This window comes from Gavia stellata, chromosome 3 (assembly GCF_030936135.1).
Source record: "Gavia stellata isolate bGavSte3 chromosome 3, bGavSte3.hap2, whole genome shotgun sequence".
In the NCBI taxonomy this organism is placed as follows: domain Eukaryota; kingdom Metazoa; phylum Chordata; class Aves; order Gaviiformes; family Gaviidae; genus Gavia; species Gavia stellata.
Window position 1 is genome coordinate 101,781,608 of NC_082596.1, and position 27,375 is coordinate 101,808,982.

Sequence of the window (27,375 nt, forward strand, 5' to 3'; positions counted from 1 at the left end):
GATAGCAGGCAGTATTGACAGGAGGCTTGGGGGTCAGGACTGAGCAAGGCTAAAGCTAGCTGAGTTTTATATTCCAATACCATTATTCTGGATTCTACTAGCCCCTGATTAGACTTCTGACACCCAAACAGGTGTTGTGATTTGCCTTCATGACTGAAGGAGGAATGCCTGAGGAAAATTTCTTCCTTGATTTAAAAAAAAAAAAGCCATATGGAAGTTCCCTCGAGCATCTTTCAGAAAGATACTGTTTCTATGTTCTTACATTGCATCTGGGTCCAACAATTCACGATGCTCCAAAATTCTCCAGGTAGAAGTTGTTTGCACATCAGTACTAGAATCAATGTAGAAAAGCCATTTTGAAGTACCACTGCTTCCATGAGGCTGTGACTCCAAAGCAGGTGCCTTTAGAAGTAATGCTGGCTTCAGCAGCCTTGCCAGTGCTTCTCCTTGGGCCCAGTGAAAACTTTGTGGCTACAGTTGCATTCAATCATCAATCAGAGGCTAAACCTGATGCTTCAGGTTAGTTTATCTATGCAGTACTGCACATTTATGTAGAACAATATAACCATTAGAATGAACCAGGCTAGACAAAGACAGACATGCGTCTTCTGTGCAGAAGAGCCTTGAAAACACTTATTTTAAAATAGGTCTTAAGTCAGCTTTTATGATCTCTCAGGCCTTCTTGCTTGCTAGTAGAAGTAAGTCTACAATTTTTCTGTCTTTTAGTCTTTGCAAAACCATAATAGAACAAAACTAGACTTACTTAAGACTTTCATACACAAAGGACATTTACTCACCTATACTAAAATGAACTGGACAGTATTTTCATAAAGAAACAGTAGCCCTGTAGTCCAGCATATAGACAATGTGTACATTATTTATGTATGAGAGAATAATTTCTTTAGTGTAAAGTTAGTTACTGCTTTTAATATAAAGGTAGGGCAATTGCACAGTGACATTGACAGTGTATATGAATTGGTCTGAACTAAGGACTTTTTCCAGCCAAAGATGGGAATTTACACAGTCATTAACTTATTCACATCTTATATGCAAATTGTAGGGAGGATAACAGCCTGACTGATTGCAACACAAAAAAAATGAAGCAAGTAGAATTATTTTTCCAGTTGAATTGCCTGCACCTTCAACTGATTTAATGCTTCTGAATATCTCTAGATCCAGTCCTTTTAGGGTAAAGTTCTTTAAGGAAAGCATAAATAATCCTCCAGCTGAAAGAGATGCAATCTATGCCCAAATGCTTCTTACAGATGCCATTATACAAATTTGAGTCCAACTCCAAAAGGTTTAACATTACAGAACTGTAGGTAAGGTATCTTTCCTTCTCCCTTTCAATAAAATCAAATTCAACTAAGGAATTCGCACTTTACCACAGCATTGTAGGGAAAATGACCCATTTTTAGGAGATTGCAAAGAAACATTTACTGCATGTTCTTTTAGAACTGTAACAAAATAATTTAGAGTAGAATCACTTCCTATATGTCGTCTTCCCCCATCCCCCTCCTGCAAGAGAAAACCTCTATATAGTTTACAACAATAAATTAATTTTTAACAATTTATTTCCTTCAAGTGAAAAGTTAAGAGCTTAAATAAGTTTAACAAAATAAAACATAGATATCGAAATCTTTAATTTGCAAGACTTGTTTCAGCAACTCTAAAATTGGAACTGAAATGTCTTTGAAAAAGACAACTCTATGAGAGGACCACATTTAAAATGTGTTAAGAAATATTAGTTTTATTTAACCAGTTTTCACAGCTGAATATTTATTCTATAAAAACTTTACAGATTGTACAGTTTATATATAGTTCAAACTACTAGAACAAAAAAAGTAGGTCCCACAGATGCAAAAATACTGTACCAATCCAAGGTAAAGGCAGATTTACACACTGTACAGCTCTCCACTGGGAAGGGGAGGTGGGTCAGTTCCAAGTAAAAACTTCAAAACTGTACAAAAATAAGGTTTGATTTCTTTTTCATTCTTCATAATACATTCAAGAAGATTGCAAGCACAGATACCCAAGTAATAACAGATATCTGCAGTCAGGAATCAATAACCACTCCTGAAAGGAATGCAAAATAGGTCTATTTACACAGGGCACTCTTTTACACCATACTGTATATAGTGTATATTTAAAATAATAAAAAAGCATAGACAAAGAACATTAAACATCTAATATAAGGTAGGTTTTTTTTAAAATTTTTTTTTACTTAATAGTGTGCCAAAAGAATTTTAACTTATTAAATAATATATTCTAAGTGAACCTAAAATTTATGAACATAAAATGCATTTTTGGTGTAATACATCAATTAAACCAGCAAATAGGAAAAAAGAACCAAAAACAAAACCCAGACTGTATATAAAGTAGTATTCTCACCCAGCAACAGAAGCACTTACGTAGTTATTTAAAAAAAAAAAACAACAAAAAACCAAACCCAGAGAGACTATTTAAAAACCCACTAAAACTAACTTATAACTTAGGATATTCATACATAAGATATTCAGTGATTCACTAATACTGCAAAACAAGCTTTTTTTTTTTGTTTTTTTCTCCCCCTTCCACTTCCCTCCCACTTCCCCTCATTCCCCTTCCCCAAGAGACAGTGGTTTCTTCATGCTATCTGGGTAAGAATTAAACATATTCCTGCCCCCTTCCTCCCACCCCTCTATACCTCCCCCAAAAAAAGGACAGAGTGTTTTCTTAGCATTAATCCTGAGCACACTCTCTTTCTGGGGATATGTGTGACTTAATGTTAATAGGGTTTAATTCCCAAAAATTTTAGAATGTTCCATTACTTGAGGTATTTCAACCTTCTTCTGAGACAATGCCTTGTATCTTATAGCTGACTTGTTGGGCAGTGAAAGTAAGGGCTGGCTAATACCCGTTTCAGTTCTGTATTCTAATGAAAAAGAAAAGCATTATTCCAGACTTCCCTGCCACACAGAAAATAATGCAACACCGTTCACTTTTTAATCCATTCTCTATTTGATACAGTACTAGCCAAAGATAACAAAAACTAGAGCCTTTAAAGAGATGTTTGGTAGTGCACTCTATCATTATTTTTAGCTTGTGTGTGTGTGTCTGTCTACATACACACTCTTCACACACATATTACATTTTTTTATATATATATATATATATAAAAGACACATATATATGCACACACATACACTTGTGTGTGTGTGTGTGTATATCTATATGTAACAATCGGGGAGAAAGGAGTTTTGTTCAAATTTAAGTGATACAGTACTTTTAAACCCCTTGACAATAAAAGGGGGGGGGTGTGGGGTGTGTGTCCACTCCTGTTCCCAAGCTGAGCAAGGGGTGAGTTTACATAGGTTTTTTTAAATGGGCATATCTTCTTTGCCCTGATGTCCAAGAAATACAATTCCAGTGTCAATGGGCATCTCATCAGAACTCATCAATTTTCTTCTGCAGATATTTTAACATTGAGTCCATCCCTTGTGCTGAGCCCCAGATTTTCTTCAAAACTTCACACTCCTTTTCATTTGCTTGTTCCAAGTCTACCTTCATGATATTACGTACTAAAGCTTTGGATTCTTCAAGTACCTAGGCCAAAAAAAATAAAGAGAGTTTGTTTAGTATTACATGAGAACTGAGCGACATGTGCACTTACAGGTTTATATGGACGAATCCCGAAGTTGATTATGAACTTAAGCTTATTAGTTCATGGACATACTATGACCCTAAGAAACATTTCTCACAGTCTTTCTCATAGCGTAACACAGGATTTCCTTTACCCTCTACCAGCACAATTTACAAGTGCACAAAAATGTGGAAATAATGAAAATCATAAAACCATAACTATGAAGATATATACCCATATTTGGTTTTTTATTGATAACTAGAGAAAACTCCAACACCATTTTGGTGAAGGCTAATCATAACACTATTATCCAGAACTGCTCTAATAACCAGACAGACCTTGAATCTCTCAAGCATTTAAAATAGACTGAAAAATCTCATTTGGTTTTACACTTAGAAAACTATTACTCTGTTTCAAAATCCAAAATTTCTAATGCACAGAACACTTGATTTGTACTGCATCTCTTCTTGTAAGAAAGCATCAAGTATTGGTATTTTTAGCTATCTTGTGCAACTGCCAGTAGTGCACACAACCACAAATGCACTAGGCATTACTCATAAAACTAAGTTCAACATAATGTCAAAGACTGCATTTATTTCCTTGGTAATTTAAATTACAACTCAAGACATTAAGTTACAACTCATGATTTCTGTGTTTCTGTGCAGTTCTTAGGACAACTGTTTACACTGTTGATTAGAATAAGTTGGACTTATGCAACTATGTAAAAAACAAAATATATTGTCCAATGCTGTTTTAATGTTCTTAACTACAATGTACTGTGACATATGATAAAGAAGAGTCAGATACAAACTTAAAAACCCTCAAAACCCCAGAAACAAAAAAGATACATAAGAATGCGTTAAGACATTGCTATACTAAAGCGCAGTCCTTGTTTCATGAAAATAGTTTTTTTTTAGAAGGACATAATGATGTAATTGAATAATACTTAGATTAAATACTTATTAATCTAATCATAAAAGTGTATTGTAAGAAAATAAAGGAAACTTACAACTGAATTACACGTGACAAGTTCCTTAATTCGAACCATTACTTCCTGTGTGAATGTTCCCGGCCAAAACACTTGAGAGACGAGTCCTTTGGCACAAGCTTCCTGTGCAGTCAACTTCCTTCCACTGAACAACATTTCATTGGCCTGAAGGGATAAAAAGTTACTTCTGGTATGAAATGTAATGAGACAAAACTCATTAAAGGAAAAAATGTTCAAAACAAATACAGAAAATGCCTGCGCTATTTGGAATAGTTTTATTACAGCTCTTCCAGCTTTTAATTAATAAAGAAAAAGACTTGCCTACAGATAGCTGGTTGGTATTGTTGACTATAGTACATCAGTAGTTATAAAAATATGGAGGTCTATGATTAAGGGTTAAATGTGAAAACGCCTTTTGTCATTTCCCATTCACGAATGTTCATTAGCTCTAGTTTTCTTGCAGTATTGCTGACTTGATTAACTGTATATGTGGTAATAGCTTATAATGCCTGGCAGATCTGTAAAACAGCAATGAATGCATCAGCTTGCTCTTTATACTAATTTTAGTTGTAGCGATGAAATCTTTACTAAAAATCTACATTATCTGTAAATTATAACAATAACCCAGTTTTGGTAGTAGACCTCCTGGGAACTGCCAGTCTTGGTAGAACAGTTAAATATTTTGCAACTAAAATATTTTTTAGTACTGAAAATGTTTGAAACCTAAATACATGGTTTATTTTCAGCATTTATCAAAAGTCTTCAGCAGTATTTCACTTATGATACAACATTTAAAATGGCTGGATCATCTTAGAATTTGACCTCCAAAACCCATTGAAGGCAACAGGATATATTCCAATTTCTGATCAAATTCACAGAAAATAAGTATTCCCATTTTATTCAGGAGTTCAATATTGAACTGATAAATCTTTTCAAAAGTTGATTTAGCAGTCTTATTAAAAAAATCCCAGTATTTAAAAGATCTTGTACATAGTTTAAAAGGTACAAAGCAGAGTACTACATTCTATGCAATAAGGTGATCTCTAGTTCTGTAAATCTTTTTGATTTGTAATTATCATATATGTCGCTATTTATCAGCTTCCCCATTAAAGCTTCATCCTACAACGATTTACACTTAAGCTTTAATTCTACCTTTAGTGAAATTTCTTCTATAGTTAAACTTCCTGTTTGCAGTGACATCTGCACAGAAACAGCCAGTGAAGATTAAAGTCAGAGTAATTCTTAATCTCAAAAAAAAGAAAATAAAAAATTCAGTTTTACTGTTTCTTAATGATTAATTTACACTGAAAATACAACAAAGCCATCACTGGACCCCTGAAATATGGGAACTAAGGCTGTTCTAAAACACCCAAACCTGACAGGTGTAGCATTTCTGAGGACAAAATTCTGAGGTTTTTAATGTTTTTAATACTGGAAATTTTGGTAATTATTACAGCAACTTTCAGTCAAGGATCTCAAGTTATCTAATTAACTCTAGGTAATGTTCCTACTATTGCTATTTTACACATGAAGAAATTTGAAAACTCAGAGGTCTATTACTTGCCCCTTTGTAATGAAAAACAAAGTCTGGGTACTACTGGCAGTTTGGTTGCTGACTCCCAGTCCATTAGGCATTAAAAAAAAAGAAAAAAAGAGAGATGTCTCCTAGGATCTTTTACATAAAATTTATCATCAGCACATCTCTCATAAGTTAATATGGAAAGTTGTGATACACATGTATCAGTTTAAAAAAAACAAGCCTCAAACTAAAGGTACAAAATTATATACCGCTATAGTTCTACCTTCTGTGAAAGCAAAATCAAATACACAATGTTCATTAACTATCACAACTATACCTTCTAATTTTCCAGATTACACGTGAGTAATACTAACCTGAAACACTAGTCATAAATCAGTGATACACAAAAGTTTGTCTAAAACCAGGAATCATTTTCCTAACGAGATATGGAAAAAATATGCTTCCAAAATAATTTTAAAAAGATACTTAACATTTATATCAAAGATCAAAACATGAAGTCAGTCTAACTGGGAGTTAGGAAAGTCAGAAATCTAAGTCAGTCAGCTGGTCAGGTCTACATATTCTTCACATGTATCCTTGGTAACAAGGATAAAAATGAATGCTAGAGAACCTTAATTTTTCTCTAAAACTCAGTAGCAACAGCCGAGTTCCCTGAACATGAAAACCCACAAATGCTAATGGTGCAGTTATCTTATTTTTGCCAGCTGTAACACAGCATTAGCAGAAAACCTCTCATGAAATGAGCACTCCCATTAGTGTTCTCAGTTGACAGGTTTTGAAGGGAAATGTTTTGCTCTGGCATCTTCACTTTTGATCTATACACACCATATGCCGGAGACCCACTGCTAAACAAGTTTTAATCATATAATGTTCACAGCAGATACAAGGCATGACTAACACACTTGGTGGTTACTTTCCAAGAAATATCATCTTCATTTCTATTGCTGTATTAGAAAATCATTGCATTGATACAAGATTCTCATTAACAAACTTCATTTTCTACTCAGTCTTTCTCCTTCCACAGAGGAACTTCACTGGGACATCCTCTGGTCTCATTTACAGCGAGTGCTTTGAGGCTCATGGGGGACCTTTCGTGCAAGCCCGCAGGCGCTAGCTGCCGTAGAGCATCTCAGCTTTCTTGCACTATGATCAGGAGGCAGCTGGTCTCTGTAATGCCCAAGACCCTGGATGTGATGTGGACTACAGGCACTATGGAAATGTGTATTCCTCATGACTGATAGAAAAGCCTCAGAAATACTGCCAAGTGTGCTGGAGACTGACCGGGAAACCCAGAGCTTGAAGCTTGATCATGTGGCTCCTGTGCTTTATATCCAGGACCAGAAAACCAGACCAAGGACTCCACAGCAGACACACAATAGCATATCTCCCCGAACAGATGTCACCTTAATCTCTATTATAGATTATTTTCAAAATTCAAAAGCCAACTTTAAGAACCCTTCTAAAATTCTTGGTATTGCCAACACAGTATCAGTTTTGAATCCTAAGACCTGGGCTTCAGATTTCCTGTAATTATGACCACTGTTGAACGTGATCTGTGAAAAAACAAAAACAACGCTCCATGACAGACCTGCTCACCAGCCAAGACTGACCCAGTAGGGAAGATATTTCCAACAATCTTGCAATTGAAGATTTTTACGTAGCTGCTGATGATAAAAAGAATGCACTGAATCTGACTTACAAGAGTTAAGGGTGGGACTAATACTGCTGAATTAATACATTTGTAACAAATTTTATTATACATACAGAGGCCTTAATTCTTTCTTCTGTATGATTTCCCCCCCGCCCCCGAATGTTTCTCATCTCACTCATACCACCTCTTCTTTCTGCTGACTTCTCTCTCCCTTTTATAACCAGAAAGCATGCTACTACTTTAGCAAAATTTTCAGTATGGATTCTAAATATATTTCATGAAATCTGCTGATTAAAGTCCAACTTTGTCCCATACACCATTGACATTGCTATACTGCAGAGGGTTGGAGGATAGTATGAAAACAGTGGACTTTTCTTTTTTTTCCCTTTTGCACTGAATATTACGGAATTGTTATCACTGCAAGCTTTCAATTTAAACCTTTATATTTAAAAATGAGAGTGAATGCTCTCAAACAAACACACATGAAAGAGTATAAGGGAAGAGCTTCGTGTGTTTTTTTGTACAACTTCTAAAGAAACAAAAAAGTAACAACCACAAGTCTCTAAAGGACGGGGATGGATGGATGGAATGGATGGATGGAATGGATGGCCAAATAAAAAGGGAAAGGAACAATCAGTAATTTGAAACACGCTAAAATATTAAAGATACTTTTATAACTGTTAACCTATTTCAGTTACCTTTTCTGTTCTCTTCTAGTAACTAAGTCCAGACATCACACAATTAGTCATTAGATCTGTTCAAACTGATGTTTTTAATATATTGAAATGTGTATTTTTAAATCAAGAAATACCTACAGGGAAAAACTGGCTTTTATAATAAACAGTAATTTAGGAAAAATAGGTGTAGCTACAAGCACTTGTTTCATACTGTTACTGTTCAGCTTCAAATTGGAATGGGACATAGGTCTAACAGTTTTCAAAGAACACAGCATAAAAATCAGTAAGCAACATGAAAATAATGTAGGTAAGAGATTTTAAATAGCTTTTTGTTACATTTGATCACTTCATCTAATTGGAAAGCAAGAAAAGGGATACTAAGTAACATGTGGCTTATGTTTTCAGCAACAATGCAAAGCATTACTTTTTTTTTTCCAATTCAGCAATACTGTAAATTGAGTGCAAGACTGAAAAAAAATCCTTCACAAAAGGTGATTTGGGCTGAGTATTTCTTGCATAACACACTAGTGTTAAACATTGGCAGATATCTACAAAAAGACATGGTTCAACATGAATTCTTGAGAACGAGTGCATGAAAGCTGAATTACTATTTTGCATACTAGCATGAGATTGCTCATAGCTGGTGACACAGGGCTCTGCTACGTAACGACACTGAGTGCAGACCAGCCCATTCTCTGCTATGCTCTGATGCTGTGCTGAATGCAAGACACTGGTGGCTGATCCTCAGGAGGCATCAGCAGGGAAGGTGTGTCCTGGTGTGCAGGACATCATAACCCTTCTGCCGCCGTCGGGGTTAAGGGTGCCCATGACGTGGGATTAGGTCCTGTGCCTGCTTTCTGTTCTGTGCATGCAGGTGAAGACTAGGTTGTAATAGCATGGAGCAGAGAAGCTATAAATACTGGTTTCTCATGAAACGTTTTCATAAGAGAAAGAAAAAATAAAGAAGAGACAACACAGCAAAGATTAAAAGTCTTGAAAACACTCTGGGTAGATTATCACAACTGCATTGTGAAGCTGTCAGCCCCTACACTGCAAGCTACTTACAGAAGCCAGGCCCATTATCCGAGGGAATGTAAGGGATGAACATCCATCTGGACTTTGTCCAAAAGTAGTGTATGGTGTCTGAAACCAAGCCTTCTCGTTGGCCCAAACCACGTCACACAGAGGCAATATAGATGCTCCAAGTCCAATGGCTGGGCCATTTACTGCTACAATGATAGGCTTCTTAAACTGAATAAAAGTATTCACAAAATTCCTGAAGAGAAACAGAAACATGCACTCACTACATATATAGAGAGAGTAAAGTATACCAGCCCTTGAAAACTCAGGCATAATTCATGTCCACAGTAACATCACTTTCAAAACCAACCTGATTGATAACCTTCCATGATGAGGTGGTTAGCTTGGTGGATGAGGGGAGAGCAGTGGCTATTGTCTACCTAGACTTCAGACTGAGGCTTTCAGCACTGTCTCCCATAAGAAAGACTCTCATAGTCACGCTGTTGATGTATGAGCTGGACGAGCAGACAGTGAGGCGAACTGAAAAAATGTCTGAATGGCTGGCCCAGAGGGTGGTGATCGGTGGCACGAAGTCTAGTTGGAAGCCAGTAATTAGTGTTGCAACCCAGGGAGTCAGTGCTGGGTCCAGTACCATTCAACAGCTTCATTCATGATCTGGATGATGGGGCAGAGTGTACCCTCAGCAAGTTTGCTGATGATACAAAACTGGGCTGATGCACCAGAGGGTCATGCTGCCATCCAGAGGGACCTCGACAGGCTGGAGAAATGGGCTGACAGGAACCTCACGAAGTTCAACAAGGGGAAGCGCAAAGTCCTGCACCCAGGGAAGAACAACCCCAGGCACCAATATATGCTGCAAGCCAAACAGCTGGAAAGCAGCTTGGTAGAAAAGGACCTCGGGGTCCTGGTGGACACCAAGTTGAACTTGAGCCAGCAATGTGCCCTTGTGGCAAAGAAGGCTAATGGTATCCTGGCCTGCATTAGGAGGAGATTGCCAGCAGGTTGCAGGAGGTGATCCTTCCCCTCTGCTCAGCACTGGTGTCCAGTTACGGGCTCCCCAGTGAAAGAGAGATGTGGAGCTACTGAAGATGATCTAGCAAAGGGCCATGAAGACAACTAAGGGACTGGAGCATCTCACGTGAGGAAAGGCTGAGAGAGCTGGGACTGTTCAGGCTGGAGAAGAGAAGGCTCAGGGCGGGGGGGGGGGGGGAAATCTCATCAATGTGTATAAAGGGAGGGTGCAAAGACCATGGAGGCAGGCTCTTTCCAGCGGTGCCCAGTGACAGGACCATCGGCAGTAAGCACTAACTGAAACACAGGAGGTTCCCTCTGAACATCAGGAACCACTTTCTTACTGTCAGGGTGACTGAACAGGCAGCCAGCAAGGTTGTGGACTCTCCATCCTTGGAGATATTGGAGATATTAAAAAACGCTGCCTGGACTTGGTCCCAGGCAACCTGCTCTAGGTTAAGCAGGGGCAGGTTGAACAAGATGACCTCCAAAAGGTCCCTTCCAACCTCAACCATTCTCTGATTCTCTGAAAGCCTAGCACTTCTCCCAGCCCAACAAAGCACAGTAATTGGGCAGGTGCAGATTTAATGCTCCTCCTACAAGCACCGGCTGATAACGGTGCTTGTGGTGTATTCACGTGTCTCACAGCCCTCCCTTAGATGAGGCTGTAGCCACACCTCACTCCGGGCACCAAAACTGTGGTTACAGCCCTGCTTGGTCTTCACTGTGTTTATGTATGACATTAGTATAAGATATCTATCTATATTTTTAGGTGAAGGTATGAGATATACAGGTATAAGTAAGTGAAGATAGGCAAAGCGTTAATGAGTTTCCTTAAGGAGTATTTCTGGACTTTTGGGAGACAGCTTTTCTTAATAAATAAATCTGCCTTCTTAAATTATGAACAAGCCATAAATAGTAGAGCTCCATTATCACATATGCCATGTAAACACCTGTAAACTTCCCCTCCTCATCTCCCTCTCTTAGTGGGTCATAATGCTATAGTTGCTATGCTATTACGTTACAAATGCATATTCTCATCCTCGTTATCAACAGAACATGACAATTCATTCCAGTACCCACAAAGCATGGATGCTTACATGCTTCTCTTTTCTCAAACAGTAAATGCTTTCAAGAGCTTCTTCGGAAAAAGTAAGTGCGTACGTGTGTCTGCGTGTGTACACACACGCATCAGACCAAGCAGAGACTTCTAAAATCTCAAAGTTGAGGTGCAGACATTTCTAAGTTAATAGCTACCACATATAATGAAGTTGTCCCTATTTACTTCACGTACATGACAAACTCCAATTAGAATACAATGTACAACATACAGTTGTCAGCACCTGTAAAGCACTCCTTTGCTCTGAATGACAGAAGACTTTTCAGTATTAGATGCTGAAATATGGGATTTTTATAAAAGTTTAAAAAAGAGGATTTAGTGGTAATTTTAAAGTTTACTCTTCATCTGCGTTTTAGTATTTCTGCAAAACAGGACGTTTTTACTATATTGCATCCATCACTACAGGTTGTCATGCTGCTTCTTAACTCATTCTGGTGAGCCGAAACAGATGAACGCAAAAAAGTTTCTACTGGAACCATCTTATGCAAGCTGTCACACAAGCATCCCATCCAGAGACTTAAGATAGTTTTAGTCATGTCTGAATATTCCAGAGAGGACCATCTCTAGCATATACACAAAAATGACAATTATTAAATTTGAACGGGGGGTTCGTAGGTGTTTTAAGTTAACTTTATCCATTTTATTAACAATGAATAATAGGTGACAAATCAGCCTTCCGGAAGGGCCCGAATTAAACTAGTGACAGAAGCTCAGTGTTAAAAGCCTCTCTGTTCCCTGGCCACATCTGAAGTCACTGCATGAGCAACTTCCACGTGGAATGATTGAAAATTTTCCTTTGAAAACAAATATTAGCATCTCTATGAGCCAACTGTGCCTCCAATGAAACAGGCTTTACATGTTACAAGGACTTTTTTAGGGACATGAATATTGATAACAACAGAACAGAGGTCTCTGAAGGAATATAGATACTCTGGAAGCATACAAGAGCTAATCCAAGAGCCCAGGCCATCAACACCAGTGTTCAAATGATAAGCTACTTGTTTATACTGTTAAAACATGTCTCTCTAAGATCGAAATTTCTTTCCATATATATTCTTCCAATTTGTAGTAGTTCAGCTCATTTTGTTTAAACGTTAGGTTTGGTACCTAGCGTTGGGATGATGTTCACTAGTATTAATCTACTCCTCTAAAACAGTCATTGTTCCACTGCTCCGAATGTACTATATTAAGGTACTCATTCAATGCACATTTTGTATTTGTGTGTGTTAAATTAGTTTTCCTGAAACCCTATGGCTGTTTAAGTCTTTTAGAATCGGTTCCAACTGGAGGAGTGTTACCATACCACCAGTTCTCGTAGTTAAATTTTACTACTAAAAATAGCGATGCATGAAATGACAACCCAAACAGAAAGGGACAGGGAGTATAAAGAAGTGCTGCACACTATATCACGTAACAGGTGAATGTCTGAGATCTTGTTGAATTAGAGGCTTTTCAAATAAAGATAAAACAAGCCAGACTACACGATGAAGAATACCCACTCAGATGACTGAAGATAATCTTACATACCTAATAGCTTCTGCCATCTTAGTGCTTTCTTTTTTTCTATCATCTGTTAAACGTCGTATAAAATAAATAAAATCAAGACCACAGCAGAAAATGCTACCAACTGCACTGAACAGCACAAGTTTACTGTCATCTGCAGCTGCTGTGTTCAGTGCACTTTGGACTTCCTTCATTACCTGAAAAAAAATCAAAAATTCATTAGAATCTTTTTATTCCATCATTAAAAAGTAGCATAATGTTCTCCTCCCCTCCTCCCCCCCCATGAGATCTCTGACATCTTTCATTTTTCCTTAGGATGCACTCAACCATCATATTAGAAAAGTTAATTTTTTTCATTATGCCAATAAGAAAGTAAAAAAAAAATTAGAAGCTTTGCATTTCAAAATGTAATTAGACTAAGGTAATGAAATCTTTAAGAAGAGATCTATTAGATGTTATCTGTAACTAAAGCACTCATTCAGCATTTCTGTAATTTGGACAGCAGATGGCATATGCAACCAGTTCAAAAAAAAAAAAGAACCTTAATTCAGGCTAAAGCTTGTTTCAAGTTGCACTTCATAAATCGCCACGTCTTCTAAAAGACAGTACATCTACATGTTCAGATAACATAGTTAAAACTCAACTGAATTACACTTGAAGTCAGTTGTATGTGTAACATCTTGCAAGCAACAACCTGAATCTTATTTCTTATATGTTTGTGCCTGAGTAACAGGCATAAATGAGGTAGAGACTTAGAATTCCCTCAGCACCCTCCCCCCTCCCAAATCAGAATTGTTCTGACCTCTGGATTTAGTGAATTATTTTCAGATGATTTTGTTGATAGCAAAATGTGTGTGAATCCATCTTGTTTCCTGACAACAATGTCTCTGTACCGGTACGCACTCTCCGTTTGTCTCACGCTGAAACGTAGCCTTTTATCAAAAGGTTGATCTCTCCTGTCATCAATAAACCTCCGTTTGCTGGCTGTCACTCCTGTTACAGATGTCTGTATGTTGGTTGTACCATTGGCTGCTAATGCTTCCATAAAGGTGGATGTACCTGGAAATAGTTTAACGATAACATGCTGTTCATGACATTTTATTAGCTCAGCAGTTTCAAAACCCCTATTATCATGAACACACACTAGTCATATTAAAAACACACAGTAAGTATGAAACTCAGTCCCCTGAAAGTTACTGAAATGTTACAGAAATAGACACTGTGGACAGAACAAAATTAAAGTGACAAAGGGATCCAACAAATTAATTTTACAGTTGTGAGAAAATACATTTTAAACAAGCCAAACAGACCAATCATCATATACCTATTTTTAGAAGGAAGGGAAAGGTTTATTTAACGTTCCTAATACCAATGCACTTCAGCAGGTTAACACTCTGCTTTCTCCCTTTCCAACATCTTTAGGTCGTCTAACAGCATCAAGATTGCAAAGAGAAAGCAGAAATCTTTTGTTTCAAATACCACGAGAAGTTAATATACAGAAGAAAATGACACTTAAGCCAAATAAAGAACTTGATTGGCAAGATCATACAAAGCCTAATAGTCTTTAAAGGAAAATGGAAATTAAGAAATACAGACTATACTTCTGTGAAAGGGAAACAAGACCCATGCAGTGATGGGTATTTTAATGGATTCATAGACAATGAGCTATTTCTCAAGTCTAAACAATTTTTGCTATTAGAATCGACAAATAGAGCATTACGTCTTTCTGGTCTTGTTCCCAGTCACTTATATAGACAGAATTTAAAGTCATGCAAGTAAACAGGCCATTCATCATGACACAGAAGGGACAGGTTTTTCTGTACTCCACATTAGAAACATAATACCAAATAATTAGCATGCATAAGAGAAAAAAATACGATAACATCTTGGATCTATAATCCATCTGTATGTGAGTCTCCATGTAAAATCCCCATAAAATTTGTCAGATTAAAGTAATGGAGTATGCGTGGGGGAAGGGGACAGTAAGGTTAAAAATGTTGGAAAAAATGTGTTACAGGCCAAGATAGGAAAGTTTTGAAAGCCTTTTCCTGAAAACTGAGATCTGAGATTTTGTTAAAATCTACTGGAAACCCACAGCCCTTATCTCACAAACAGGTACTTCAGAACATCATGCATATGATGTCTTAAAAAGTACAGTTAAACCATGCATAAATAAGTTGTTAATTAAATGCCATTGATGCATCTTGCTTAATTTGTCATTATCTTTCTGAAGCAGCTATATTTTTAAAGTTCTAATAATAGGTAATGCTATGATTTTTAAGTGATTCCCCCCCCCCAAGATACTTCAAACACTTGTGGGTCCAGTGAAGACATTAAACAGGCTCACCTATAACTGGAATATTCTATATCTCCACATTTTAACTGTATTCAAATGTTGCTTACTTTGACCCGTATGAAGCATATGAGAGAGATTTTAAGACTAACAAAATTAAAATTTAGAACATTATACGTTTTTCTATTTGTATTTCAGAAACTGCTTTCAGATATAAATGAAATCTTTATATCAAATATCTTAAAATAAATAAATCTTTTATTATAAATCTGTTATGATTAATTAGGCAAGTTGTCTGTAAAAGGAGCTATACAATACTAAGGTTTTATTTTACTTTTAAAAGTCTTTCTTGTTGTATTAGTAATTTAATCCTCTTACCATATCACTTTTTGTGAAGAAGTTAAAGACAACTCAAGATTTTTCAATTGGTTAAAGTGAAGAGTAAGAAACTGAATTTAGTTTGTCATCAGTCTCGGAGACAGAGATGAACAAAGTGAAATGGAAAATTAATATTTTATATTGTCACAGAAGTTTCACATTTATTCCTGAATTTTTTATGGCTTATCAAATTCCTTTTGTCATTTCAGCAGAACAAATAAAAATTTGACGCATACCAAATACGAAATTGATGAGGGATGCTTTCGATACTTTCCCTTGTAAACCACACTGTGTCCATTACATTCCTTTAAAAGGATTCCCTTCAAAGGGAATTTGCAGGAACACCACTGTTGCCCCATATTTCATTAGGAACATATGGAATGGTATCACTGGCCTCAAGGGTTTGTTTTTCCATAGGAAAGGTAAATTAAAACAACTGAAATCACCTCTGATTTCTAAACCCTGACATAAGATTTTATGGCTTCTATCCTAGCTATAGTGAAAAAAGTGGAGAACCAGGAGAGCACAATAGACTAGACTAAGCCAAAAGAAGAGTCAGTAAACTTGTGTAAGAGCTCTGAGTAGATCTTTTCCCACAATTCGTTCTTCCAAAGATGTACTCAAATACTAGAAAATTATTTTGAGATGTAAGAAGCAATTATTATACACTTTGAGACACAAAACTTTTGGCAAGAGAGATGAAGATGTAAATACCACACACCACTTTTCATGCTTGTTGAATTGGCAAGAGACCTTCTGAGATTTTATACAAACTGTCGGCACTTGTCAATAAGCTGCAGTTTCAAACCACAAACAAGGGACAGCTGCAGTTCAGTGGAAGAAGTCTCCTACATCCAATCTTGTAAACCCACTTTTAGGATACTTAGACTGGAATAAAAAAACCTGTTGGCTTCAGAAACAGTACCTCTGCGCAGGGAGATTCGGCCAACTGGTACAGATCAGAAAATGGCACCGACAGAGTTAAAACACGCTCGTTAGTGTTGGTCATTATTGCTGTAAGTTTGTGACCTTCTACACCTAAAAGCGTAGCAGGCTACTGCTTTTGGTATTTGGTCCTCAAAAGCAAAGAGAGAACTCAGAGACATAAAGCAGTACTTTGTGCTGTATATAAATAGGCGAAGGTTACATCACTGGACAGTCTTGGAGATGTGTTGCAGCAAATGAGGATGAAAATAAAGAAGTGCCAGAGGGTGCCATAGATTTCCTCACATGAAAATTTTGCATTGAGGTTACTTATTTTCAGGTTAATTACAACTATATTTCACAATTTTAAAATAAAGATTTCATAACAAACCAAAAGCAGTTCTGCATTTTAATACATTAATGGAGATAACATATCAAAGACCCAAAAACCACCATAGCCCTCTCCTTTCAAACTGAGCCTTCCAAAAACAATAAGGGCTTGGAAAAAAGACAATTTACCCTGGATATTGTCAACTAATGCAGAACTACCTTTGTTTAAGAGGTAAACAAACAGCTCTTACAGTTACAAAAAACTCTTCCAACTGCCAACTGTTAATTAATTTAATGTGGTCTTCTCAAAAGGCGAAAACATACTACTACCGTGCAAAGCTTCACCATACACATGCAAAATCAAGTTAAGAGGACTACTTGGTATTGCAGCTGCTGATCAAAACCTGGTAACAGTCACCGTTTTCATGTAGCTTCTCTTAGAGAGGAAAAAGAAAAAGCTATGGGCAACAGATAAGAAAGGAACTGGTTGTATTCAAAAGGAAGACAGACAAAAATCAGAAGTTGGAAAAGGAGCAGAACAGCAAAGGTATCATCATCACCCCCGTTCCACTGGCAGAAGACAGAAAAAAGCCACCTCTCCAAAATATGAGGGGGATAACAATTAAAAAGCACAATGCCAGACATCTAGATCAACAGGTAAAAACAAAACAAGTAACACACAGCTTCACAACAATCCAAAAGTTACAATCCCAAGCTCCTCTCTAAGCTATTTGTGCCTTGCTGTTATTCTCTCTCAAATTCTCGAGAAGTTCAGTTTAGCTTACACAGCAAACCTTGAGTACAAACACCACCCTCCCTGCAACAACACTGGGGACACATCCAAATGGGTGCTCTAACAACAGCCAAGCTCCTTTCGCACACTTCTTTTTGAGTACGCATGTACTAGTGCCAGTACTCTTAAGTCAAAGGTTTACCTGACAGAGTATGTGTTCCTGAAAGGCTCAGCACAGATGTCTAAGGAATGAGCATAAGAACACGGGAGGTGTGAACGATGCTGTCCGAGTATTCTCCCCAACTCCAGCCATCAGAAATTTAGGCATTCCTAAGATTTGCATGCCCAGAACCATAGGATGCACCCAAACCCGTGTAATTAAATCCTTATCCCCTGTGGGATTGTCCGATTTACTTTTGAAACCACTATGGTTTTGTCTTCCAAAGTATCTTTTTGCAGTAAGTTCTGCAACATACAACTTTACGTTCTTCATCCCTTTCATCACATTCCTTCTCCAGATTGATTAGTCCCATTCTTATTTACCCTTTCCTCTTCCAGAAGCCAGCCCAAGCCTGTAATTCTTCTCCACGCCTCTTCCTCTTCTACTAAATCTTGGAACAGGGTCCAAAATTGCACACAATATTCAAGATGGGGATTTATAACGTGGCATATTCGAGCTTTCTTTCGTCCTCTACTCCTTTTCCATAGTAATTACTAACAATTTATTTCTGGGGTTTTTTTATATTAGCACTGAGCAGGTGTTTACAGAAAACTGCCCAAAACAAACCCAATGCCCTTTTCCTGAGCAGTAACAAGTAGTCAGGAACCAGTCATTGTTCAGGCAGGGTTTTATGTTTTGCTATAGGCATAGTTTTGCCTAGAAGTCTGTTTTGTCCCCTCCTCATTGCTTGGCATTCATCTGCACTGGAAGTAATATCTCATTTTAATCACAAAATCACTCAGTATTTTCAGATATGTCTGCAGTGCTCGCAAGGAGTTTCAGGGACCCTCACACACCAACCATGCCCTCTCCTACACTAACTGACGAAATGGTTAAGAAGAAGAGTCCTACTTGAACAAGCAAATGAACAAACACCAGCAACAACAATTTCTTAAACTGTTAACTGCAAAAATAACACTGTAATTGTAACCGATTACAACTCAAGTACTGGAAAGTGGAGAATATGATCTGTAAAACTGATTGGGGGGAAAAAAAATTAAATTAAAAAAAAGTCAGTGCTACAAGTTCATTTTTTTTCCCCCCCAAAGTCCTTTCTATACTTTCACTGCTTTATAGTCCCCTGTATATAAAATCCACAAGACTTCATGCCAGTGCACATTGCTTAATGTCCCCTTTTGCCTACGAACAGTAGTGTTTTGCTACGTGTTCATACATACTAGCAAGCTCTAACTGTAAACACTGTTAAGCTTTTCCAGTCTTAACACTGCACTACATTAAATATTTCACACAATGAGACACCAACCCCAAACAGCGATACTGCAATGCAAACATAATATATAACAGCTTCCATTAATTTTTCTACCTCTGCTTCAGCAATTACACAGCAAGTATTTCTTAGAATTGCAGTGTATTGGCACAGATTATAGAAATTCAAAATGAGGGTTCTAGAAAACTATCAAAACCTTACATGCTCCAAAAAGCTACTCTATATAAGTGCCCGTTTTTTTGTCCGAGTATATGTATCTACAGCACTTATATTTTGGAATAAAACAAAAGTTCCAGCTTCCTTTGAAGGTCACTATAAATATTTGTAAGAAGAAAAAAGTACTGAATTTATTTTACATTTCACCTAAAATACTGTTTTGTCTGTGTTTCTCAAAGAGCATTCAGAAGGTATAGGTCATTTATGAATAAGATACACTTTACTTACATCCTTCCAGAATATTTTGTTATACTGATGCAGCACACAAACCAACAGCACTACCAATAATAATCTGCACATACCCCAACATTAGAACAGGCGTCCCCAAAGACACCTGGGAGGAGAAAGGGGTGGGGAAACGGTCATACTTCTTCAAATTAGGGCTGCTGATCACTGTGATACCCTGCCACTGAAACCTCCCCAAAACTCTTCCTGTTGGGAGGGGGGGGGTGCGCACTATTTTCCTGGAAACAGAATCAAGAAGTGGTTACCTTTGTTTGAAAGAGATAGTTACATAGAGATAGTTACATAGGGAACCATTAGATGTTCTTCAGCCACCTTCTGTTATTTTTTACAAATATGCCACCTTTCCATACGGGAAGAACGCAGGTTTTAAGCACAGACTAACAGGCAAATTGTTGTGGTAGTGCTCGGTGAAACATCAGCAACGGGTCACTACAACTCAGCAGTAAACAGTCCTGCAGCGGCTATCAGGCTTGTCTATCTTCAGTTCCTAAAAAAAGCCACTTTCTCATGCCCTTAATTCCTCTTTTCCTTATATTTTGTATAGGTGTTAATTTTAAATGCCACTTTGAAACATTGTTCCTATAAAATCTACGTTTCTTACAGGACATTGTTGTTGTGGACAAAATTAACATGAAAAGAGAAACACACATACACACATGTACCCTTGATAATATTTCTCCACTTGATTTAAAAGTTTTTCAATCCTACACCAATTTTTACCTTGGCTGCCATGTCACATTTACAGTGATATGGTCTATAGTAGCCATTTTTTCCTTCTGTAGATAGTTTTCTCCATTTCTTTGATCACTTACAGCATCAAATATATTTACATGTCTACAATGATACTGTTCGGAAGATGGCAGCATTACTAGTTGCATTGGGCATATGTTAGAGGCTATTCAATTATTTTTGCTTTTGAATGTCTTCCCTTCTCAGAGCGTAAGCATCCATGTAAAGATAGACGTGTAATGCCGACCAAAAATGCAACTAATCTTAACATAAAATTCTGCTACTGAAAGTGGGCAATCATTAAACAGAAAACGGCGTTTCTCCACCCTCAAGTCAAATAGGTTTACCTTAGTCTGACTATTTTAAGTCATATAAGCAGAAATAAAAGAAAGTTTACATACCGTACGAAGATGGGAATAACACAATACTAGACCTAACACTTGTTAAGACCATGCCCATAAAAACAAGGATAACATTAATAACATATAATTTGGCAACAAAGCTCTAAAAAGTCTGATTAAGTTTTACTGCCTTCGAAAAGAACCTCTGCATTTTTATGCATAAGGTGTTAAGTAAACATTCTACATGCTGTCTTACAGTGGAAAAAAATGCCCCCCTCCTAACAACTGCAAAAGGCTTTCCAAATACATCTCCATTCTTACTATTTCACTGGAAATATATAAATAAACACTCCTCAGATGAGCAAATTCTTTTTCTCCTTTATCACAGCATCAAGATAAATTAGGATTGCTCCCTTCTCCCCTTCCACTTCAGTTTTAGACTCATTTTGGAGTAATTTTTCTTCCATTGAATCTATAATCAGGATACTACTGACAAACAGAAAACAGTGTACATGACGATTCTCACCATTTTAGCTGTTATTCAAGGTGGTTGTAAGAAAAGAAAAAAAAATTCCCAACCCTTCTGATATTACTCCAGTCAAAAAATCCCAGCTGTATTTCACAGTAGCATGCACCGAAGTATTTGATGGGAGAAGCAAAGAGTTAGTTGTATTTCTTCTGCTCACAAACAAATACAAATAAGAAAAACCTTCCCCAGGTTACAGACTCCTTTTTGAGGCCTTTTAACACTGGGAACATTTCATAAGGAAGAACTCGCCTATCTTGTCCTTTGATATTCTTGGAGCTGCAGGTTATGATACCACAGTGTTCATTTGAAATGCTCTCAAATTTGAGAGCTAAGTAAGGACATCTCTTGAGGCTCATTTATAGAGGAAAGCTATCACAAAATAGGCTAAGGTTTAAACTTGAAGCATACCCAGTTATTTCACATTAAGTCCTAAGGTGAACACATTCTATATTAAGAGCACTTCATTGCTAGTTAATCCAATCCTCAAAGTGATCTAAAAAACGGCTCTCCTTCTGCGGAATAAGAGTGCCCTAATGTAAGGCTAGCCTAGAACAGATACTGCCAAAAGACATCCCAAGCAGTTTCCTGTACAGACACAAACATATACACAGCATAATTCTGGTAAGGACATAAAAACTTTCTAAAACATTCTAGCTAGATTATTAGTGAGATTTAGATAGATGGGTATAGCACCACTACGTTGGTAGGATGCTTTCATCCACCTTCTTTTTGAAAACATGTCAGTAAGTGTTCACACTTCATTCTTACCGCATAGATGAGGCTTTAAATACCAGAGTTTGCAAGAGCTCCATTCACAACTGCTCACAGAAACATTTGGCATTTCAATGCAGAGAAGCAGTAGGCAAACAGGGCTAGAGGACTTTCAGAGGTTCAGGGCACTGATACGGATGTATTGAGCTTTACAGGACAGTATCCGGAGCAAGCATCCCTGCTTTGAAGCAGCATCTCTGTTTTTACGTATCTACCTCAAGGGGCTACGTGTGCCTTTCCAGACGCTCCCTGACATCTGTCATTGGTAGAAGATGTCTCCACCTCCTGTGGGCCACTCAGCAACAGGTTCATTAAGAGGCTGCCAATGAATAGATTCCCTGAAGCCACTGGAGCTTGCAGCAGAGAGGCCATCTTCCAGCACCCAAGTGCAGGCAGCTGTGTGCCTTAACACAGCCAGCTATACCCTATACTTGCTTGGGTAACTGCGATACGTGATGTTGCTGGCTCCTACTAACACGGGCAATCTGTTCTGCAGCAGCACCCCCTTATCAGAAATTAATGACCTCGACAGAAATAACTGCCTGGGGTGGGAAGGGGAAGCACAAAGGAGTTGTCTCTGAGTCTTCACTTGGGGCTTTTGCGTACCTCTTAGAGATGAATGGCACATTCAGAAAGGCATGTGCCAAGCAGCTTCTGACTTTTGATTCAGACGTACTCAGGGGAAAGTAGTCTCCACTGGAGAGTCAAGGATTTGAGCCATGAAGATTTCTTAAAGACCCTGCTTTTAGGCAAAGCATAGAACTGCTCTTTACACCACATCTAAAGAAGCATTCACAAATTGTTCTAAAGGCACTCTCTCCCCCGGTTTTCCCAATATTCTGGGAAAATAAGCCCACATTAAAAGCAGAATGATGAAAGGTATCTTTGGGAATCCCATACAACAGGTGCTGGGTAGTTAGATGCTCTGAACTGAAAAAGTGATTCAGAACAGTTTATCACCTTGCCAAATTTGTCCTTTTATATTGCTGGGGAGGAATAAATCCCAAATATGATCTACTGGCAACAGCTAAAATGAGGCATGATGGAAGGAGGAAGTAAATACAACCTGTGCTCTCAAGCTGAATCTGATCTCTCCTGTTTGTTTTTGGCAAAAAAAGGATCAGTGGGTCTGTGAGGACATGCCTGAACTGGAGAACTCATGGAGAATATCTAGAATTCTTTATTCTTCCTATATTAAATAATAATAAAAAACCCCAACAAAAAACCCACAAAAAACCCCTAAAGAAAGTCCTAAACTCAACAGTAGGAGACTACTGAGAGTAAAAGACCTGGATCAGATGCTTTGCATGAGGAAGACTTACATGACATCCTCCCTCAATTAGGCTTTGTCCTGTATCACTGCAGGCAACTCCTAGACAACACAGGAGGCATTTGTCTTCACATCATCTTGCCCCACAGCTTGACCCCAGTACAAACGGTATGGTTGTCCACACTGTGGAATTTACAGAGATAGCAAAGTTCTTGAACATTGCCATGAATCTTGGGAAAACACCCATCATAAGAACATGTTTTCATGAAATTTTGAAGTAAAAAAATATCGTGGTAAACAAGCAAATAAAAAAAACACGCCCAGGGTAAATCACAAGAAAATAACCACAACCAAAAGCAGTGAACAGAGAAGGCAATGCTCCAATCTCAGCCAGCAGTTGAGAGGAACTGGAGGCAGTGAGCTGCCTCAGTAGGATGGATGGCACATACATGGGTAGCATTTACATGTGTACTCTTCATATTGCTAAGGAAAGCAATCAGCTTCTCTTTCAGACTTTAGGCTTCCATAAATATGACAACAGTCAATGAAATAGAACAGTCTATCAAAGGGAAAAATCTCACAGACGAAAACCCTAAACTGGTAACTCCATAAAGCACTAACTAAGTAGTTTGCACCACTTTCTGTCTATGGCAGCATGTGTTGAGCTGCTAAAGTGGCTTCCCTCAGGCTACAGAGCAAGTCAGTATAGAAGCCAGTTACAGGTGGTCCCAATCCCAAAAAGCTACTTGCCCCTGTAAAAATCTGCTCTTATAAAGTACTGGGTTTTTTTCTTTCCAGAAATTATATGTATCTAAATAAGGTACAAGTAGCAATATATGATACTATTGCTAGTCAAAAGAGACAGCTAAGGAAGCAACAGAATAAGCACTATGATATTTAAACGGGACATACTGTTTCAGCAGCACCAACACATTAATATGAAACCACAGCCTCTGAGAGATTACGAAGACTAATATTAGGAGGCTGAAATTTTGAAGAAAAAAAGTAATCAAGAAATTAGGAAGTTACAGATGTGGCAGAGAAAAAAAACCCCAACCAACAGAAAAAACGATGTGGTTTAAGGCAAATTTCAGAACAAGTTTAAAAAAGACAAACCAGTGATGACCTCTGTCAGAGAGTAGGACTTACCAACTGCTATCAACTGCGCCAAAAACAAGGGAGACTTAGTTAGGTACCATAATGCCTGTTGCTACACAAAACCAAGAACAAAGTGTATCACATCTGATACTTTAAATAAAAGTGTGCAGTGGCCTCAGAGAGAATTTTGTAGCTTGTGTAGCTGGCAATGGGAAAGTAAGATTTATTTGACTATTTGGAGATGGAGGTAGGAGCACATCTTTTCACAGGAGTCATACTGGTGTGATCATAGTTCACGTGTCCACAACCTTTGATAAAGCTGGCGGGGGGTGCGGGGAAGACATGAGGGAATCATCTCCATTTGAATTTTGAGCTTGGGAATTGCAATTCCAGTTGGTGCAACTCCAAGTCCAGCACTGGAGCCTCAGATGTTCAGCGGGAAGTTCATAAAGCTGTGCTCGGACTTACATTTACTAAGAGGTGGTTCATGGGTGAGAGGCTCTGAACATCTTTAGATACAGTAGACTCCTAAAATACTGAATTTTGCCTCCGGAAACAATCCATTAAGAATACACAGAGAAGCCAAAAATATCAGAGGAAGTCACTACATAAAAGACAGAAGAATTACTATTAAGTAAAGCAAAGATCGTGTACACACAAATAATGGGACTAGTACATAACTAGTCACAATTGTGAGCTCAGTTTTAATTTGGAAACCATTTAAAACATGTCACAGATGAGACAAAATGATAGATGAATTACACGACTGGTTGTTTCCTGAAGCCTGACAGGGACCCACCTGTTCAAGTCAGATTCCGACCACTGAACAAAGAGAATAAAGAAAATAGAAACAGGACAGTATCAGCAAATAGAATTGAAATTTAATTTCTACCAAGATGAATGCTGTGCAATTTTAGATAAATGTGTTATTTAAAAAGATATTGCATTAAATACTTTTTAGAAAAATAGCACGACACCCTAGTCATAAGGAGAGGGTGTATAAATGGAACTAAACTTATACAGTAGTTTAATTATTCTCTTCAGGAGGGAGATGTAGCTTCAATTAACTCCACATGGTTAAACAGGTCAATAGGAACTGAGGGGAAAAATAGAATATGCTATACTTACAAGAAAATAGGAAGTAAAGAACACTGGGAAGAATACAGGGAGATGCTAAAACAGATAAAGAACGGGTATTAGAAATGCAAAGTAAAACTCTAAAGTTCTCATAGTTACAGATGCTAAATACAAATTATTTTTCCAGTGATTAAAAAAAAAAAATATGAGAGGGGAGAATTAGACCAAAAATAAGAGTGAAATGTAGTGTAAGTTACAAAGTCAATTAAAATATTAGTGGGGAAACCAGCATGCCATAAGAAACCAGAAAAGATTTATAATGACTATGAATAGATTGTACATTTAACAAATGACAGACTAAAAGGCTTCAACATGGCAAGATTGCTGACTTACAGTAAAAAGATAGACAAATGTGATAGTCTGGATAGGAAATGTATCATAGTAAGTGAAATACCTCCGAGACTTGCTTGCTTAAAACTAGCAAATCTGGAAGGCAACTTGAGTAGTAAAAATTGTATTGATGTAGTTTCAGAGAGAGTTGGAAAAAAACTTGAAAAAAAAGAAGCCTTAAACCACGGCAGTTTATTTCTGTTTATAAACAAGACTGCTCTCAAAGTCATGTTTCAAAAGTGCCCTTCCAATTAAAACCTACTGGGGACCCAAAGCAATACTTAGGAGAGCCATACTGGATACTGCAGAGAAATATAATCTTACAAGACTTCACTCATTACTTGCCATATATTTTACCAATATTTTGCAGTTTCATATCATTACAAACCATGCATCAGAAGCCTCCGTATCATGTATACTTACATCTAATGTAAATGTCAGGATTTTAAAAATAGCATCTCAACACAGGAGCAACCCTATTTTGCTCAGCATCGAAGCTGTATACATAGAATTATTTTTAGTGATATAAAGTTGGAAATACATTGAAAAGTAGAAGTTTTCTATCTAAAACTAATTTTACTTTATAAGATACTTAAACATTAACATTTCTTTTAATGTCAAGAAGTGGAAGTTAGTAACAACAAATATTTCAGGTTTATTGTATAAGAATGGTAACATTCTCTGTCATTGGGAACTAAACTCTGCATCTCCATTTGGTCTCCGAATATGGTGCCATATCACTAGTACAGTGCCATAAGGTCAACAGTTAATGGAAACAAAGAATCGCTTATAGTTTTCTATTCTGTTATTATCTATACATTAACATATTGGCAATTTACAAATCCAAACACCTTGTCAATTTTTAATTACTACAGTAGCTGACTTTTCCAGTATAGCTACATCACAGAAGATACCACACCATCAGATATTTTCTCCTAGAGCACAGTTAAAATACTACGGAGACCTCAAAGGAATGTATCTTCAAGGTGTTCTTTTGAATCATTATAATTAACAAAAGTGCTGCAGTGGGCTCACCTTACTTTTTCATTAATTCTTAAAACCAAATTATATGCTTAATGAAATTTCTAAAAGAACGAATGTGGTGTTTAAAAAAAAAAAAGCTAACTTTTTCCTTTTTTTTTTTGCTTTCTTTTAAACCAGACAAGAGACTACAAGCAAGAAGCAGCACAATCATATGCTGGCTCAGAGCAGACCAACACTGCAAACGTCTTAACCAAGTTCACCCCTACTACAAGGAGGAAGTCTGCCACACATCTGTCCTTGGGGTCGATTGCTCTTGCCAGGAGACTGGCACTTCATTTAGCTGGCAAGTTCAGGAAAATCAGCCAAGGACCTTCCGTGAACCTCACCATACCCCCGTGATCTGGGCAAGCAGCACATACTGAATTAGTTATCAGTACTTAAGTAGCAATCTAGTTAACATAACAT

General features: G+C 37.5%; 1 protein-coding gene across 1 annotated transcript in view; it reads right to left on the reverse strand.

The window, feature by feature from the left end:
• Window positions 1-3,242: 3,242 nt before the first annotated feature.
• The window catches only part of CDYL (chromodomain Y like), a 92,277-nt gene continuing 68,144 nt past the window's right edge, over window positions 3,243-27,375 (reverse strand). The window contains exons 3-8 of the mRNA XM_059815668.1: window positions 25,588-25,632; window positions 13,956-14,212; window positions 13,178-13,350; window positions 9,544-9,754; window positions 4,632-4,775; window positions 3,243-3,585 (exon numbers count right to left, since the gene is read on the reverse strand). Of these exons, the coding sequence (XP_059671651.1) occupies window positions 3,427-3,585; window positions 4,632-4,775; window positions 9,544-9,754; window positions 13,178-13,350; window positions 13,956-14,212; window positions 25,588-25,632 (989 nt within the window). The 3' untranslated portion in view covers window positions 3,243-3,426. The remainder of the gene's footprint in view (window positions 3,586-4,631; window positions 4,776-9,543; window positions 9,755-13,177; window positions 13,351-13,955; window positions 14,213-25,587; window positions 25,633-27,375) is intronic.